The 16,952-nt window shown below is 45.7% G+C and overlaps 2 protein-coding genes across 4 annotated transcripts in view; one reads left to right on the top strand and one right to left on the bottom strand.

Annotated features, from left to right (window-relative positions):
* Positions 1-16,952, bottom strand: part of LOC125977544 (olfactory receptor class A-like protein 1) — a 93,765-nt gene that overhangs the window by 27,814 nt on the left and 48,999 nt on the right. The gene's annotated exons all lie outside the window — the stretch shown is intronic.
* The window catches only part of LOC125977537 (plexin-A2), a 55,593-nt gene that overhangs the window by 8,527 nt on the left and 30,114 nt on the right, over positions 1-16,952 (top strand). The window contains exons 2-4 of the mRNA XM_049734107.1: positions 3,476-4,783; positions 7,075-7,257; positions 14,156-14,290. Of these exons, the coding sequence (XP_049590064.1) occupies positions 3,560-4,783; positions 7,075-7,257; positions 14,156-14,290 (1,542 nt within the window). The 5' untranslated portion in view covers positions 3,476-3,559. The remainder of the gene's footprint in view (positions 1-3,475; positions 4,784-7,074; positions 7,258-14,155; positions 14,291-16,952) is intronic.

Genomic DNA, 16,952 nt, shown 5'->3' with positions numbered 1-16,952 from the left:
TGCCGCCCCCGTGCTCTTATGGTCTTATTGCTACGTGCGGCCTCATAAATCCAGGCCATGCGGAACAGCAGTGACAAAGATAAATAAATAAATAAATAAATGTGATTTGATCACCACTGATGCTTGTGACAATGACTCCCATTGTTGACTAAGTGCGAGGGCTGAGCTGTAGCTTCTGACCTTTCGGAAAAAAAAAAAAACCCTCCAACCTGCCCACTGTGTTCACCATCTCACACAAACTTGAGTGAAGTGTTTAAGTGTTAATTTAGCCCTATTTTTAGACTTGTTGGCTCATTAATGACATCAAAATATATTATCATAAAATATTATAATTTATAATCTATTTCAAAATTATATAACAATCACATATATATTAATATAACAATATAGTAAATTATATAATTTTTGAATTATACCTATTGAATGGCGCCATCATGTTACTTTCAATCTTAAAGTTTGAAGAACTAAACACTGTTTGATCATTTTAGTGAGCAGGAAAAAATATTTGGAACATTTCCCTTCATCTCCAATGGCAGATGGGTCAACCAAAGCAACCCAAAGCACCCCTTCTGATTGAATGCCGCCCAACACAGCGCCACAGAAATCCTGACAGCAGTTCACAGTGTTGGAATCCAAAAAGACGCATTTGGCGGGACTGATCTTCATCCAGGTTGCGAGGGTTGCGAACGTGGAAGAGGTGAACGCAGGAGGCCTGCCCATCGAGACCCTACCAAGTGCCCATGCCTCCCCTGAGGCGCGTTCTCGTGTCAAATGTCCTGGCCGGAGCGTGTCTGAGTGTGGAGTCGGCGTATTCAAGCTTGAATGTGAAGAGCTTCTCTGTAATCCAGAGTAAACAGTGAGCGGCAGGACTGCACGCTTCAGACGTCACCGGAGCCGGCTGAGAAGCAATGGGTGAAACGAGCAAGGCGCCACTTGCTAACAGCGCTTCCTATTTGATCTCTCCCCCCCCCCCCCCCCCCCTGCTGTTTACGAAATGCTCAGAGGGTTCGGAGCGTAGACGTTCAACACTCAGGTCTCGTTGATGCTACATGTTATTTAAGGCCACTGTCTTCACACGCATCATTTTTATTATTTGATCTACTTTTGCATCTCGGGAGCACTGACCTTTTCATTTTTCTCAGGTCTGGTTTGATGTACCAATGAGACCAACAAAACTACAATGTTTGAAGTCATCTACAAAATCCTATGATCTCAGGAGAAGAAAAAAACACTTATTCAAACGCCGTTTACGATATTTTTTTTCCAAATGTCCTTGAGTGGCCCAGCCAGAGCTCAGACTTGAATGAATCCGATTGAATGACTCTGAAGAGAACAGAAATATTTGCGCACTGACGCGCCACGAGGAGCTACAAAGAAGAATAGTTAAATTGACCCAAGTTAGTAGATCGGTGCATTTTCTTCACCCGGCAGTTTTAAGGGGTGTAGCAAGACTACTTTGTCACATGAAAGTCTTGATCACATTCGAATTTCCTGCACACAAGCACCTCTCATAAAGAGAAAAATCTGGTGACTTTTACGGTTTAAGGAATGCTGCTTTACTTAAATCACCCCAACTCTACAAAGACTTTATAGTCATGCCTGCTAATCCACAGGCCATGCTGAGGACAAAACACCACAGCTTCCTTGAGAAAGTGAAAGAAGAATGTTCAAATCTTCACAATGACACTATTCAAATGTGGCAATTTCAACAAAGAAGCTTTAGAAAAGTTAAATGATTTCGTTTTCAAAGTCGGATTTGTTATTAATCATCGTTAAAATTTATCACAAGAATGAGCCAGACAGGTATTTTCCACAAAAAAGACACGTTTGAGTGTAATGTTAGAAAATGAATCTTAGTCGGCCTTCAGTGGCCAATTATTGGCAGAGCCTGCCAAAAAACGAGTGACGCGGCTACGGACTTTAAAGCGACTTCGGGGTAACCGTGGCGGTGACAGATGGACGGGAGGTGCCGTAGTGCTCCAGCAGGGAGCCAGCCAGCTCAGTGTCAGTCCATCCGCTAAGTTCCTGGTTCACGTTCAACTCGACGGGACGTCCCGTTTTACGGCCAACACATCACGAGTGACCTCGTCTTACACGCTCCCGTTTTCCTGACATCATTTAGCCAACTTAACCAAGAAGTATACCCAAAAAAAAAAAGATAATCAGAAGAGTCACCTCACGGAGAATTATTTAAGTCACGTAGAGGCATCACAGTTTACGTCACAGTTCTGAGGTTCTAATCTCTAAAGTAACACAAGTTGGGTAAAATAGCAAACCCATCTGGGTTATTTATATCCAGGGACACTGGGAAGAGTGGTTGACCCCGCACATTAGGTCAAGATTTTGGGAACGATTCAAGCTATGAAGAAATGGGCTACCACAACTAGCTGCTTGAGGCCTTGGAAGAAAAAGGACCCCATTGTTTTGTTTCGGGTCAGCAAAATCACGACTATTCACCCGTTTTTCTCAGCTTGGCGAGAATGACACAAACTGGGGGAAAAAACGGGGATCGCCGCCTTGAGGCGCCCGTTGATACATGACGACACCCCGACAGATTTAGGGTGATGGCACATTTGCTAATTTATGCTCTATCCTCCGAGTAGGCACCTTTTATCACCGCCCTTTAATGGACTTTGGAATGGCAGCTGTGAATGCAAAGCCACTTTATCCGCAATGCCTGTCTTGGGCGTCACTTCACATTCATCTTTGTTTGGAGGTGAAAACCTGTTTGAAAGTAAATTAATTCATTTCGCAGCAGACACAGCCCGGCACAAGTAAGCTCGTGATAAGAAAATGTGAACACATCATTCACTGCCACGTGTCCGACTCATCCGAGCTCATCCCGCCTTTGAGGGGCATTGTTTGCCAGCCCCCCCCCCAGGAGATAGCTACATAAAATATGCTAATGAAATTAAAAAGGGAAGTGCTCGGGTTGACGCTGCCTGGTTTGGAATCTCTAATGACTCCCTGCCATCCCTGGAAAGAGGCTGATTAATTTGGGGAATGTTGACTGCATTGGAGAGTGATTAATTCCTCCTGGATTCAGCCATTTAAGTGAACATGACAGGGTGCCGGGGATAGAAGAGGCGGCCCCAAACACGGCCACACGAGGAATACATTTGGGTCGCTTTAATAAGCAACCAAAAGAGTCGGCAGGCGCGGCGACATTGTGTGGCTGCTTTGTTGGAGTAATAGGCAGGGGTTAGTTCTCCTGAAAGGGGTGGCGCATTTTTAATAAGCTCCTCAGTTGACGGTGGGGGGGAACATGAATCTCTCTCTTGTAAATACGATGAGACGCTTAGAACAAATGAGCGCTTGTTTCTTTGATGCATCATGAGTCTGATAAAGCACAAGCAGATGGGAAAACAAGCAACTGCAGAAAACAAGCAACTGCTGATGAGAACCAAAGAACACTTCAGACGAGAAGGAACATATTTAAGGAGTTGATCAAAACGTCTCGCTTCTTCTCTTTCAGAGGAATGTGAAATTACCTGGACAAGTACGACGGGCTTCTCGGGCTTTCACCTGATACGCGGACCTCTGAGGTTGCCCCGAGGGGATGGGAACGTGCGTACGTAAAAGATGGACTTACGGCCGCTTGACTAAACTTCACGGCCCTCTGAAGGTCATGTCACGGTTCGGGGCACTCGGGCTACTGACGCTCATCCTCGTGAGTCAAAGGATAACTGCCGGACAGACGGTGAACGTCTTCCCGTCGGAGCGGCGAGAGTGGCCGTTGAACCACCTCTCCGTGCATCAGTCCACGGGGTCCCTCTACGTCGGCGCCGTCAATCGGATTTACAAGCTGTCGGCCAACCTCACGCTCCTCGTCTCCCACGCCACGGGGCCCGAGTACGACAACAAAGCGTGCTACCCTCCTCTGATTGTGCAGCCCTGCTCGGAGCCCCTCGCCTCGACGGACAACGTCAACAAGCTGCTGCTCATCGATTACTCCCACAACCGCCTCCTGGCGTGTGGGAGCCTCTACCAGGGCGTCTGCAAGCTCTTGAGACTTGATGACTTGTTCATCCTCGGGGAGCCAACTCATAAGAAGGAACACTACCTGTCCAGCGACACACAGTCGGGGACCATGTACGGGGTGGTGGTTCCCTCCCTGGTTCAGGATGCCACGCTCTACATCGGTACAGCAGTTGGAGGGAAGCAGGACTACTTCCCGACGATCTCCAGCCGCAAGCTGCCTCACGACCCGGAATCGTCCGCCATGCTCGACTACGAGCTTCACACCGACTTTGTCTCGTCGCTCATCAAAATCCCCTCAGACACCTTGGCTCTCGTCCCGCATTTCGACATCTACTACATCTACGGCTTTGATAGTGGTCATTTTGTCTACTTCATGACCGTCCAGCCGGAGACGCCGGAGAACGGAATGCCGACCGGGGGCTCGCCCGACGACCTGTTCTACACCTCACGCATCATCCGCCTCTGCAAAGGCGACAAGAAGTTCCACTCCTACGTGTCGCTTCCAGTGGGTTGCCTTCACCGGGGTGAGGAGTACCGTCTGCTGCAGGCGGCCTATCTGTCCAAGGCTGGCAGGATCTTGGCCCAGACACTTAACATCGGCGCTCAGGATGACGTGCTCTTTGCCGTCTTTTCCAAGGGACAGAAGCAGTATCACGATCCGTCCGATCACTCCGCGCTGTGCGTTTTCACCATCCAGGACATTAACACACGCATCACGGAGAGGCTGCGGTCGTGCTACCAGGGAGAAGGACACCTGGAGCTGCACTGGCTGCTGGGAAAGGACGTGCAGTGCACTAAGGCGGTAGGTGAACTGATCCAATTATCTTCTAGATTTACTTACAATGTTTTTATCAGGCACATACACAATGCCCCAGCTTTGAGAAGCCTACCATCAATTTATCCATAATTGGTTTGATATCTTTAATATCACAAGTGGCAAACAACAGAGGACTGTAAACTAACATGGTGGAAAGCAGTATAGACGGAAATATACCCTTTGATTAGTCATGTTTACAAATCCAAGCAGAGTCCGATTCTGGATTCCAAGAGTGCAGGGAGCTTGGAAGAGAGTCAACCCACGGAGCTAATCACACTTGGCAGGAAGCTTTGATTTCATTCAGGGGTTTGGCCACCAACACCCACCTTCCTCTAATCCCCTTCCACTCCCCTCATCCTCGTCGCTCCACTCGTGTCCCTGTCAGCACCGCTCAAAACCTCTCGAGGATTCTTCATCTTGAGAAAAAAATGTCCGTGACTACGCCTTCATAAAAGCCACAATTATGCATAATGAGGCTTTCACAGGAACGGGCTGAAAGCAATGATGAAAACAATCATATCCATTACGGCGTCGCTTTCCAGCGTGCACTTTGATTCTACTATGCTATCAAACAAATAGGTTGTTATTCAAGTCAAAGCAGCTGAGGCGGGCTGCAAATACATAATAGCGCAATAATTAATCTTGCTGTGCCCGTTAACCTAAGGAACGAAATAAAACACAATGGCTCGGTGCTGACAACTTATCATTACATCACACGCTTCTCGGTAAAAGAGCGGCAATCGAGTCTAATTGCATGCTTTGTTAAATGTTTTTTTTAAGAAGCTGATATCAGATTTTTTTTCAGAGTTAAGATTAGAGTCTGAAATGCTTCTTTATTCTACTTTAAAGAAAAACAACAAAGGTATTTGTAAAAAAAGTGAAATGTCATGCATTACTGAAGACACTATGGTTGCCAAGTAAATCACAGTAAGGGTTTGAACTTCTAATAATAATAGCACTTTATTGAATGTTCTTATACAGTAAATTTCAGGCACGTTTATCCCTACTCCAAGCAGCAACTCGTGCTTTGAATGAATCTGACTCACCGGACTCATTACGCATAATGATAGGAGTGGGGCTGTGTTGGTGGTGGCTGCGGTGGTGCTAAGGCGGCAGAAATGCCAAAGCAGAATTAGTGAATACATGGCAGTGCAAATTTAATCATGTCTGATGTGTTGTTCTTCTAGAATAACTTGACGGAAAGTGCTCTTATTTTTTGCATAATGCGTAACAGATGGACGCTTGCATTCAGCACAAATGCCCTAGCTGCTTTTAAAATGGATGTAAATAGAGAGCATAATTCAGATGGAATTCTAAGAGGCACTTTGTGTGCACATAATGTCATTGGACACATAGAAAAGGAATCGATCCGCTTTCTCTGTCCTCAGCGATGAATGTTTTTACAATAGGATTCAATATGAATTTTCAACTGCTGATGTTCACTATTTCAGAAAATTCAGTTTTTCAATTATTCAAAGCGACTACCTAGCTTTGATTTAGGACGTTTTGCTTAGCTCAATGCTAACAGACAATGCAAAACGCCACTGACATGCTAATGTTTAGCAACGGTAGATAACGTAAATGATGGAGTAATTCATTTAGGCGCTTTATATAATACTCGCAAGAATAGATTCTTTATCCTCTTTGAGAAACGACTAATACTACAGGATTTTGTTGAAAAGGGAAAGATAATTTAATACGAGCGTGGTCAGGGAATGAATTGAACGCGTTTCTCGGCACCGGTGTAGTTGTAAACGTGTCAACGACAAGGGGCAGTGAGAGCAAATTAGCAAATATAGCCAGCAGCTACTTAAAGTTTTGAGGTGCGTGTAAAGCGGAAGAAAAAACACGCGGCGCTCTTTGATGATATCAAGCATCAAGACATCTCTGGCACGGCATCAAGTGTTCGACAATCACAGAGAACAGGTGCAAAATGTGCGCCGCTTTGCCATCATGGCGAATTTGCCAGCGCTCACAGTCGATAAGCACGGCCGAAGAGAAAGCGTTTGAAGTTTCTGTTTTTAAACACGGGGAAGAAAAAAAAACAAAAAAACAAGCGCTTAACACGGAGGAGTTCGTTTTTTATTCACACACGTCACCGCTGATTTTCTTCCCTTTTCCCGGCTCACATTAACTCTCTTCTTCTCGCACACATCTGTCAACCCCAATCCGTTGTTCTTTCACTCTCCCGCCATCTTCTTTTATCTTCCTCTCACACGAAAAAGTGGCCATTTAAATTATTTCACAGCCATTCTTTTTTTTCCCTCTGCACACAGCCTGTCCCCATTGACGACCACTTCTGCGGCCTGGACATCAATCAACCTCTGGGGGGCTCTCAGCTGGTAGCGGGCCGCACAGTTTACTTGGAGAGTCGCGAAAGGCTGACCTCGGTCATCTCTTACACCTATAATGGACACAGTGTGGTCTTCCTGGGCACCAAGAACGGGCGCCTCAAGAAGGTGAGGCCAACGCTATCATCAATGCACTGATATTTCCTGGGCTTGTATGATTGAATTATTTGTCATCGTATTCCATTGCTCACTGTTTTGCTTGTGTAACAAAAGTTTCAAAATCACCCTTGAGCTTCAGCAGCAATATAATACGTTTTGAGTCTCAGCACTAATGAACAAGTAACACAAACCATTGTTAATTCATTAACAGCATAATCTCCGCAATTAATGATCATAATATAATAAGTTTGAATACATCACAGGGATTGAAGGCGCGTTTGGAAATTCACCCTGATACCTGTGGACTCTGAGTAAGGAGTGTGCTGCACTCCCATTCATTTCCCAACGCAGCCGGCACACCGTGATCCCGGTCAGAGTGCCCGATGCGTGTACCGGCAATTTTTGGTGCACTATGATTACATACGATGCACCGAGTTTCCGAAAGGTCAGAGTGAACCAGTGTACGCGCAGAGTGCATTTTCAAATGCACCAGCCACTTGACATCTTGTTTTTAGTCAGTGTAATTTGGAGTCTGGATGCAGAAGCTCCAGAAAGAGGCTGAAAATGCAGAAGTCTTCAAACACTACCAAAAAAATAAATACATAAGAATGCTAGAATTATTTTTTTGAAAACTACCACCAGTGGTCAGGAAACACAGACGCAATGCCCTAGGGTCCAAGCAGTGGTCGGTTGTCAGGGCAACCAAATCCATACTCTCCATTTGCATGACAAAGAACCCTGCGAAAGAGAATGTGTTCAACCAGAATGTGACAAGAGGATGTTAAGTGTGTTGTGATGATCTATCCTTTGTGTATTTTGACAGAAGAATGTCACGGACCTTGAACTAAGACATCTGGAAACTGTTTCAAATTGTGAAAAAAAATCTAATATTAACAGTGAGATGATTATTTCCTGAGGTAAAAAAATGGAATCTATGAGAAATACACAAATCAAAGTAATTCAATTGTCATAATAATCAAAGTGAAAAATGGAATGTATGCCTCCCGACCACTGGAAGTTTTCCCTGAAAGCAGCCCCATCCCCACAGACATATTATGACCCCTTTCCCATTAAGCCCATTGTCCATCACATGTCATTTCAAAACCCACTGATATTCCAATTCTATTCCCGCGGGCCTGTGCTTTCATCCGAGTGGATAGGCTGGCTGGCTGGCTGGCACCTCGCGGGCTCAGCTGACTGAGGAAATGTGGTAGAGGACTGTTGTGACATTCGCCTGGGGAAGACGGGGGGCGGGCTGTAGGGGGGGTTCGGTCTTTTTGGAAGCAGCACTCTGTCTGATACGCAACACACATGCAGACTGGGTGACGGAAAAAGACAAGCGGGACTGGGAGAGACCGGGACAGAAAAGTAGAATAGACTGACCAAAAATGACATGGAAGGATCGTGGGGGATAAAAACAAGTGATCATATTTTTAAATAGAATAGATGTAAATCAACCTTAAAAATATAGCAAGATGAGTGACCACTAAATAAACTAAACTTGAATTCAGAACACAATTTTTTCCAGTATACACACAACAGCACACAATGACAACATAAAGTTTCAGGGGATTATTTTTTTTGTTGCAAAGTCCACACAGGAAAGCTGGAATCGAACCCTGCACCGCCAAACTGTGAGGTGGACGTGCAAACCAATCCCCCACCGTGCCGTCCTGATATGTCCCCTAATAAGATTTTATTGTTAAAACACCCAGAATAAAAGCCAGAATCTCATTATGGACTTGAAGCCTCGAGGCACTCGAGATGTTCACTCAGCTCTATTCTATTTCTTTGTCTTTCAAAGCTGCCTCTGTGAGAGTATTTCATTTTTAGTACTCTGCGTGCGAGTCTATCCAGGCCAACGTGTCTTATTACACCAGCGAAATGTACAGCCATGATTCAGACTCCCAGGAGCCTTCGTGGAGCAAAGGGGGAGGGCGAGGGGGCGCAGGGGTCACCTCTCCGGTCTCAATCCGTCGGGCCCAAATGGACTAGCGGAATGGAAATGGGCCGTGACAATAAAAAACATCGCCACTGCGGCAGGGTCAGCGCAAAGGTCAAGCCTGTCACGGGGAGGGTGTCGCCGAGTTGAAAGGTCACGGGGGCTAAGCGTCAGCGGCTCCATGAAAAGCGTATGGATGTATCCATCATCGTCTCACCGGCGGGTCACTACGGTTGCGCGTAAAACAGGACGTTTCCGTCATCGGGTCGGGGCGGCTTTGCTGGCTCGGTAATACGAGCCAAGAAGGGACGTGAATGGAGTTTCAAAAGGATTTAAAGTCTGCTAAATTGCGGACCAGTGCAGGGCACATTTTTTACGACGCAGCAAGCATAGGTATATTTTAAAAGAACGTACGAAAAAATATTCCCCATGTTAGAGTTTGGTTATCCATCTCTAATAAGTCGAGGGATTCCACTTTGAGAGGCACATGTTAACAAATTCTCATGAGATCCATTGGGAATGTGCGAGAGATGACTTCACTGATATATTTAAAGATTAATGATGATTCGGAACAGCTGGAAGAGCCGCTGAACACATCGAAGGGAAAATTGCGCGGCTTCCTGGGGGAAGTGGCAGTTTCCTTTGCTAAATCGATGCTGAGTGACGAACAGCACATTTCTTCGTTCTCCTGATGCAACTTGAAACTTGACACCAAAAATCGCTGAGCCATCAACTTGTGGCATTTCAGCACCCACCGGCGATACTTGTGGAGGCATATCCGTTTTTAGTTCAACATGAAAAAAAAACTTTGCAGCTTTTGCGATTTGAAAATGACGTTCGACTACGTTGTGATGTCGAGTTGAATTTAATTGCTCGGCCCCACTGCTGACTCACAGGCACCTCATTACAAAACCTGAGTAAAGCAATCTGCGAGCTTAGTCACGGAACAAATTCAACTCTTAAGTCAAGGTACGACTTGATAAGCGTGATGTAAATCATATTTTCATGGATGTTTGTCTACATCCCCCATACTAACAAAAACGAAAAGAACACAATCAGGGACTCTGAAGGCAAACGCGGCAGAATAGCTCTTCTTTCGACTTAACCTGTGGCAGCCCCAGCACATAACGGCCGTTGAGCGGAATTGATTTTCTGAGGGGAAAACGTGGTGTCGCAGCACAATGAAGCCTGATGGGACCTCAGCGGTATGCGCAGCGCTACCTCGCTAACATGTAGCCAGCGTACTAATGTGGTCCCCTCCCGCCCCTCGCCAATATTTTCCGACGTTTCCGGTTGCTACAAGCGCAGCATATTTTAGAATCATTCAATTTTAATGCGGCCGCGGCATTGAACGTTTGGGAAGCTGTCCTTAGCATTCCTGTTTTGGGAAAATGACTAAATGCCTTATCGATATGACGGTTGCCAAGGTGAGCCATCCGGGATGTTGGCCAAAATTGGCAGGATTGAACATAACGAGGAGAAAAAGCCTCCAAGTGGATTGTCTTCAGATGACCCGTTGGAGCCGAAATGCAGGCTGCTAATAAAGGAGGCAATTTTTCAAAATACAGGACGGTGTCCATCTCCCTGCTCTCGCCGTCCTTTCATCCGAGCTCGCCATCTCCCGTTTGCAGTCCCGCTAATGGGAAGCGCACGGGAGGACCATGGCCGCGTTGCAATCGAGCGAAAAATAAGTCGCGTGCATTGTTCTGCTGCCTTCGTAGGTGGGCCTTGGGAACTTGGCAAACAATGGCACTCGTTGGAGGTTGGAGGAGGACAGGAAACAGGCTACAGGAAAAACATGTCCTCCAGGAAGCATAGCATCCAGTTGGAGTAGAAATTACATGATGATGACTTGGAAACTAGCTGAGGTCAAGACGTACTGACTGAAAAATGACTTCCCATCCAGTTAAGCTGAAAGAACAAAAGTATTTTTCTTCTCTTTCATTAAATTCAGCACAGCTGTGATTTTTTTTTACCCAATTGACATCTGGGTTATTTCACTAATGTGTTAGGATGTTAAAAATGTCATTTTCATCAAGTGGAGCTGGCGGCGTGGCTTTGTGACTGCCTTTCACGGGGCGGGTCAGTGACTAGCGGTGTCATGTAACACGTCTTCACCTCAGTGACCTCGGCCCCCTCTTTCTTCATTAGCACGACTAGATCCTCATTAGCATGTGTGCGGCCCTGATGGATATGTGGGCTAATCAATGTGCGCTCTCCTCATCCACGATTAGACCATATGCACGGCCACTCAACCTTAAAGACGGCCAGTTGTCTGGACCTTATGGTGCCGCACGCCCGTGTCATCATGTTGACTTGAGCCTGGGGGGGGGAAACTGGGACTGCTCTTCATGTTCTTATCAAGCATTACAACCCAGCAACTATAGATGAATCATGCATATACAATTTATGTAAATAATAATAATATTAAAAACAAGCAATGAGCACAGAACTCATCCAAGGCCAAAAAAATCCGAAATTACAATGTGGCTCTGATGGCCTCAGGCATCCTGCACCTTCTAAAATCAGATGGGAGAAATGCGTATTTTGTGTATAATCCAGCAATGTAAACTACCTCCAGCGCTTATGACAACATGTAATTTAGCGTTTAGGGACGCAAATCGTTCCGGAATATCCAGCGGGATTGATGGCAGGAATTTTCGGGGACAACTTGCCCGTTTCATCCTTTCAGCCTTGGCAGGCGACGGCGATGTGCTCGCTGCTTCCCGTGTGAAGTCAAACTGCAATCAGGGAGCCTTAGCTCATCCAAAAAGCCGCTGCCAAAAAAGTTGTAACGTGAACCGCAAAATGCTTGGCGCATCATTCCAGCTTGTCAGAACACTGCATTTATCCTCCATATCCATGTACAGTATGACCTCATAGACAAAACATCTCCTGTAATATAGTCTGTGTTGTTCACACAAGCGGGAAATGTGAGGTAGTAGAACCTACCCTAGTCTAGTCACAAAAAACTATTGATGGTTTCTGAACTCCTGGACACCCTAAGATGTCACAAGATGCCGTCAAAGCTTGGATATTAGGAAAGCAGTAATTGGTGTCATTGAAGTATGTTGACATTGTGTATGTTTAGCATGGGTTGTTAGCAGAGGTCATGAAAGGTCGTGTGTGCATGTATTTTCGTCTCTGATTTTCAGTGCATCGATTTTTGTGGAAACATTTGGACGTTTTGGAGAAACTATTGGAGGACGAGCAAATATACCCTCGCAAGTCTGAACAGACAGACAGACAGACAGACAGAAGAGTGCCTTGTTAATGAGACAGATTGGCATTGATTGGTCACACAGAGAGCTTCAGGCCTCCTGGGTCACCACCATCCATCCATATGTCTCGTTTGTCAGCTGTGTTTTGCGCTCACACAATGAGCAGCCACACAAAGACGTTTTCTGCTGGGATTTTTTCAGCCTTTGCCAGATCAACTTAAATCAGAGCTGCTTTGGGTTATTTACGCCCATCCCGAAGAACATTCTTAGCCGCGAATTAATCTCGTAATGAATCCCAGGTGTAGACGATAGATTGGGTCGCTCCCATGAAGGTTGGCAGTTACGACAGAGTTCAAGTGACATTTTAGAAGTCTGGAAAGTGTTTTCTTTGGCCCACAGAGAGAGAACTTTACGATGAGGCTTGTTTGCTTAAGGCTCAGGTTGCGGATCTGTTTGTGGAAGCCATGCTAATCGGGCTGTGTATATCTATTGCAGGTTCTGCAAGCTTCACAGGAAGGAAGTGGCGCTTGTTATCGGCTTAGACATTATTCATGGGTTAAATATATATAGTCCCGTCGGCTGTGAGGTCCTGGGAGGAGAGGATAAGACGAGAAGCTCCGTTCAGGTTTTGCGGCATTAACGGCGGGTCCGGTTGGTTCCGGCCGTCACATGAAGTGTCCCACAAAGGTTAAATTTATTGAAAGTGAGAAGGATACTTAAGTGTTTCGCCGTTGAGGGGTGAACATAATGCTATTTTGCGGGAAACATTCATTTCTCAGGCAAACAATGATCAGCTTCTGATGTATGGAGCTGGCACAGCTGGAAGATAGTACGCTATGATAGATTGATGAAGTTTTGCAAGCCCAGGAGATCCAATGATGTAATCAGCCGGTATTGATTGACTGTCCCCATTCAGAGAATCCCGCTGCGGCGTGCTACCCTTGGCCAACATTCAAAGCCTTGATTCGGGTTGGCGCCGACACTCCGGTCCGGGGGCATGCTGGGAGGAGTGACATAATCACGATGCAGATGCCATGCAACACCAAGCACAGTTGTCAGGCCTTTTGTATTTCTAATTAAAGTGCCCAAGGAATTAACGCATCTTCACTATAATTGCATCAAATGGTCGAAGATCCAGCCTGCCATGAATTTAAATAGGCCTTTAACTCCAGATTGCATTGATAATGAGTTTCTTTGTTACATCCATCAAGATTCATCCCAGTGGTGGGAAGTAAAGTACAAATACTTAGTTACCGTACTAATGCTATGAGTGCACATGGCATGGGTAATTCCCACATCTGTGAAGGCACCATTCTCTCTGCAACAAGTCACAAATCACAGCAATATTTATCTAAACTTGACAAGAAAGAAGTTACTGTAATCAAAATTGCAGGATTGGCCATCTTATCTGCAATCTGAAATCTTTGACAAGCATTTCAAGCTCCACATGTAGCGTCCTTTTGACAGCCGTGCCCCGATCAATAAGCCACTTATTACCCAGACAGGCGCTTTTCATTTGTTTCCGTGCAATTACATGTCGTGTTTGTTGGACAAGACAGAGAAGCCTTCACTGGCGGGCATCTGTTACACCCCCCCCAAATCACACTCAAGCACAAACCGTACCACTTGTTTCAAACACTAATTTGAAAACTTAACCCTGTCCTTGACTTCAATCTTGAATTTGCTTATCAGCTTTTCAACATCTCAGAATTGGCGGGTGACAATCGTTGTGTTTCTCCGCCAGATCCGAGTGGACAGTCCGCTGGACGCAGGAGTGTTGTACGAGACACTAACCGTGACAAAGGACAACGACCCTGTCCTCCGTGACATGGCCTTCTCTCTGGACAAGACCTCGCTCTACATCATGTCCAACAATCAGGTGAGGCAAAAAACATATGGAAACCATTTGGACTGAAACTCAAGTCCTTGGCAAACACGCTGCAACATGTGAGATTTGTGGGACTGAATCTAAAATTTCATACCAAAATACGGCGATCCTCCACAGAGGAACTGACTTAAATACTCCATAATAACTACTTCTAGCCTTTTCCACAAGAACTGAGTGGCGAGTATCTATGTTTGCAAAAACATTCACTGTTTCATTAGGGTCTTTTCACACTACACTTAGTGCACGAAACTGAACAGGAAGTCATCTGTTTCAAAGCCTTTCATTTCCCAAAAATCTTTGCAAACACCTTCCAATTTGGGGAGGACGTGTTAATCTACCGTGATAAATATGGTGCTTTAATATGCCCGGAAAATCCATTTTTACTTTATCCAATATGGATGGAGCTTTCTGAAAAAAACTGCGAACATTACAAATGAACAGACGTCTGGGCATGGGCATACAGAGAGCTCGAAAAATAGGAATTTATTTCGAATCCCACCAGCTGCGGGACAGATCAACAAACAGGACACGTTGCAGAAGGAATTGTTAAAGATGCAAGCTGTGTGTAGCGGGATGGGCCGCTGTTCTAATTACTTATCCATGCGCATCGACTTAGAGTGCTTGCATCTTTTGTACGCAGCACACACGCCAACGCACGCACACACAGCCAATGGTAAACCACTATAGTCTTTTTCTGTGCCTCTTGTAACACCCTTTGACTTTCCCTGGCTTGGCCGGCGTGTGTTGTTGTTGTAGTCGTCGGACATTGTATATTCTCTGCACTCGCTGGAGATAAGAGCGAGCAAGCGGCGGTAATCACTTTCCCACTGCCATCAAGTGATTATTTGGCGGATGAATGGAAACGTGAAATGGGATTAGGTTCCGTTGCAGCCGTGAAAACCTTCGTGAGCGCTTTGGACTCGCGGAAGTGTAGAGGGCCTTCTCAAAGTTAAGAGATATTTTTTCAAGCAAGCCCAGCAACAATCAAACATGACTGTAGTGCACCCTGAAATACCGTGGGAAGAATTTACGTTTCGAACAGTTCACCTTTTACGACTTGGTTCAAAGAAAAGAACTTAGCCAAAGTCCAAATAATTGAATTCAATATTCATCTGCTATCTGACATGCACAGCTGCCACTATCATCATGGTTGCCGACAGAGAGGATTTGTTTACAAAAGAACAGCTGGTGTCTTTTGTCAACAAAGTCATTTTTCCAACTGCTCTAGTTAAGCATGGGCTGGTTACTAACTGGTTTCATGAGATGCTGCCATTGGAGCTTTTGCACGGAGCGTGAGGTTGCAGATGCCAACAGAATTGCGTCGAGCTCTGTCTTCTACAACAAATCGAGGCGGCTCTTCCTTCACCGCGATAGACTGGAGAGACATCACTTATTGATGAGCATCGGTCGTTCAAGGAGAGAAGCAACCTTCCTTGGAGCCACACAGCACCAACAAAGATGCACAACAAGCCAGAAGTCATCCACCATCTTTCTCTCAATATTACAACAACTGCACACTTTATTTAAAATGTCTGTTTAAAACCTAATCCTGACATCAAACCCTAATTTGGAACCCTGACTGCCACCCATCCATTTTCTGAAGCGCTACTCCTAGCACCTCATCTAACACTGGTTTTGAAACCCTACGCCAGACTTGAACCCCTATCCCATCTTATCCCTCCAGACTCTCCCGCCGGTTGCTTACAGAATTCCCGGGGAGAGCGCCTCACTCCTTGATTCCCCACCACCCCGCAATTTCCAGCAGAGATGAGAGCTTTCTGGATCCCTGTGAGCCAAACAATGCAGACGTGGAATGAGGAGGGAAGCGCGAGTAGATTTGGTTGAGCTCAGCCGACCCTCGTGGAATAACAATGAGCTCGCCCGTCTCCTGCCGAAAGTTCGCGTGATGATGAAAAGCGCCAGAGTCGAACACGTTCGGTGCGTGAGCGTCGACGGCCGCAAAACAAAATACATCATCCGGAGATGATTCTTGAGATCCTCACAGCGGTTCAGCTTATCACCACGAGCTTCCAGTTTGATCACATTGGAAGAAAAAAAATAGCGCACAATAACCACGCCAGCGTTGTATGAAATGACGGCTGCCTCTTTAAATATCACAGACGGCAGGAAGAAGCACCGCGGGGGTTTTCCAGGGCAATCTTGCTTGGCAAAATGGCAATGCCAAAGTGGCATCCATCTTCCCGTGCCCTCTCCTGTCCAATATGTCAAACACAAGAGACCAAAGGAAAAAACAGATGTGTACCAAAAGTCTTGAGTAATCCTCTTAATCCATACCTGATTCCTTCCACACCTTAGGGTTGAATAAAAAAAATGGTGGCGGGGGCAGATGGGTATCGAATTGAAAAGAACACGCCTTGGAAATATATGATCAGATCTTGATATCACGAGTTTAATCTCGGGCAACATTTTTTGAAGGGGCCTCATTTATTTGCAAGTTGTTGCTATTTGCGTCAGGCTTTTGCCCCTAAGGGTTCACTGTATCGTATTTATATGAAAGCCAAGACAGTATCAATAAACCCAAGTTAGAACGGGAAATCAGTGTCACAAGACGCCAGTTTTCAACTGCACGGCATCACGTAAAATGATCCAGGCAGTTTGAAAAAAATTTCTCCGCTACCGACGGTCATGTTAT

This window comes from Syngnathus scovelli, chromosome 11 (assembly GCF_024217435.2).
Source record: "Syngnathus scovelli strain Florida chromosome 11, RoL_Ssco_1.2, whole genome shotgun sequence".
NCBI lineage: Eukaryota > Metazoa > Chordata > Actinopteri > Syngnathiformes > Syngnathidae > Syngnathus > Syngnathus scovelli.
This window is presented reverse-complemented; position numbering and strand designations above follow the sequence as displayed.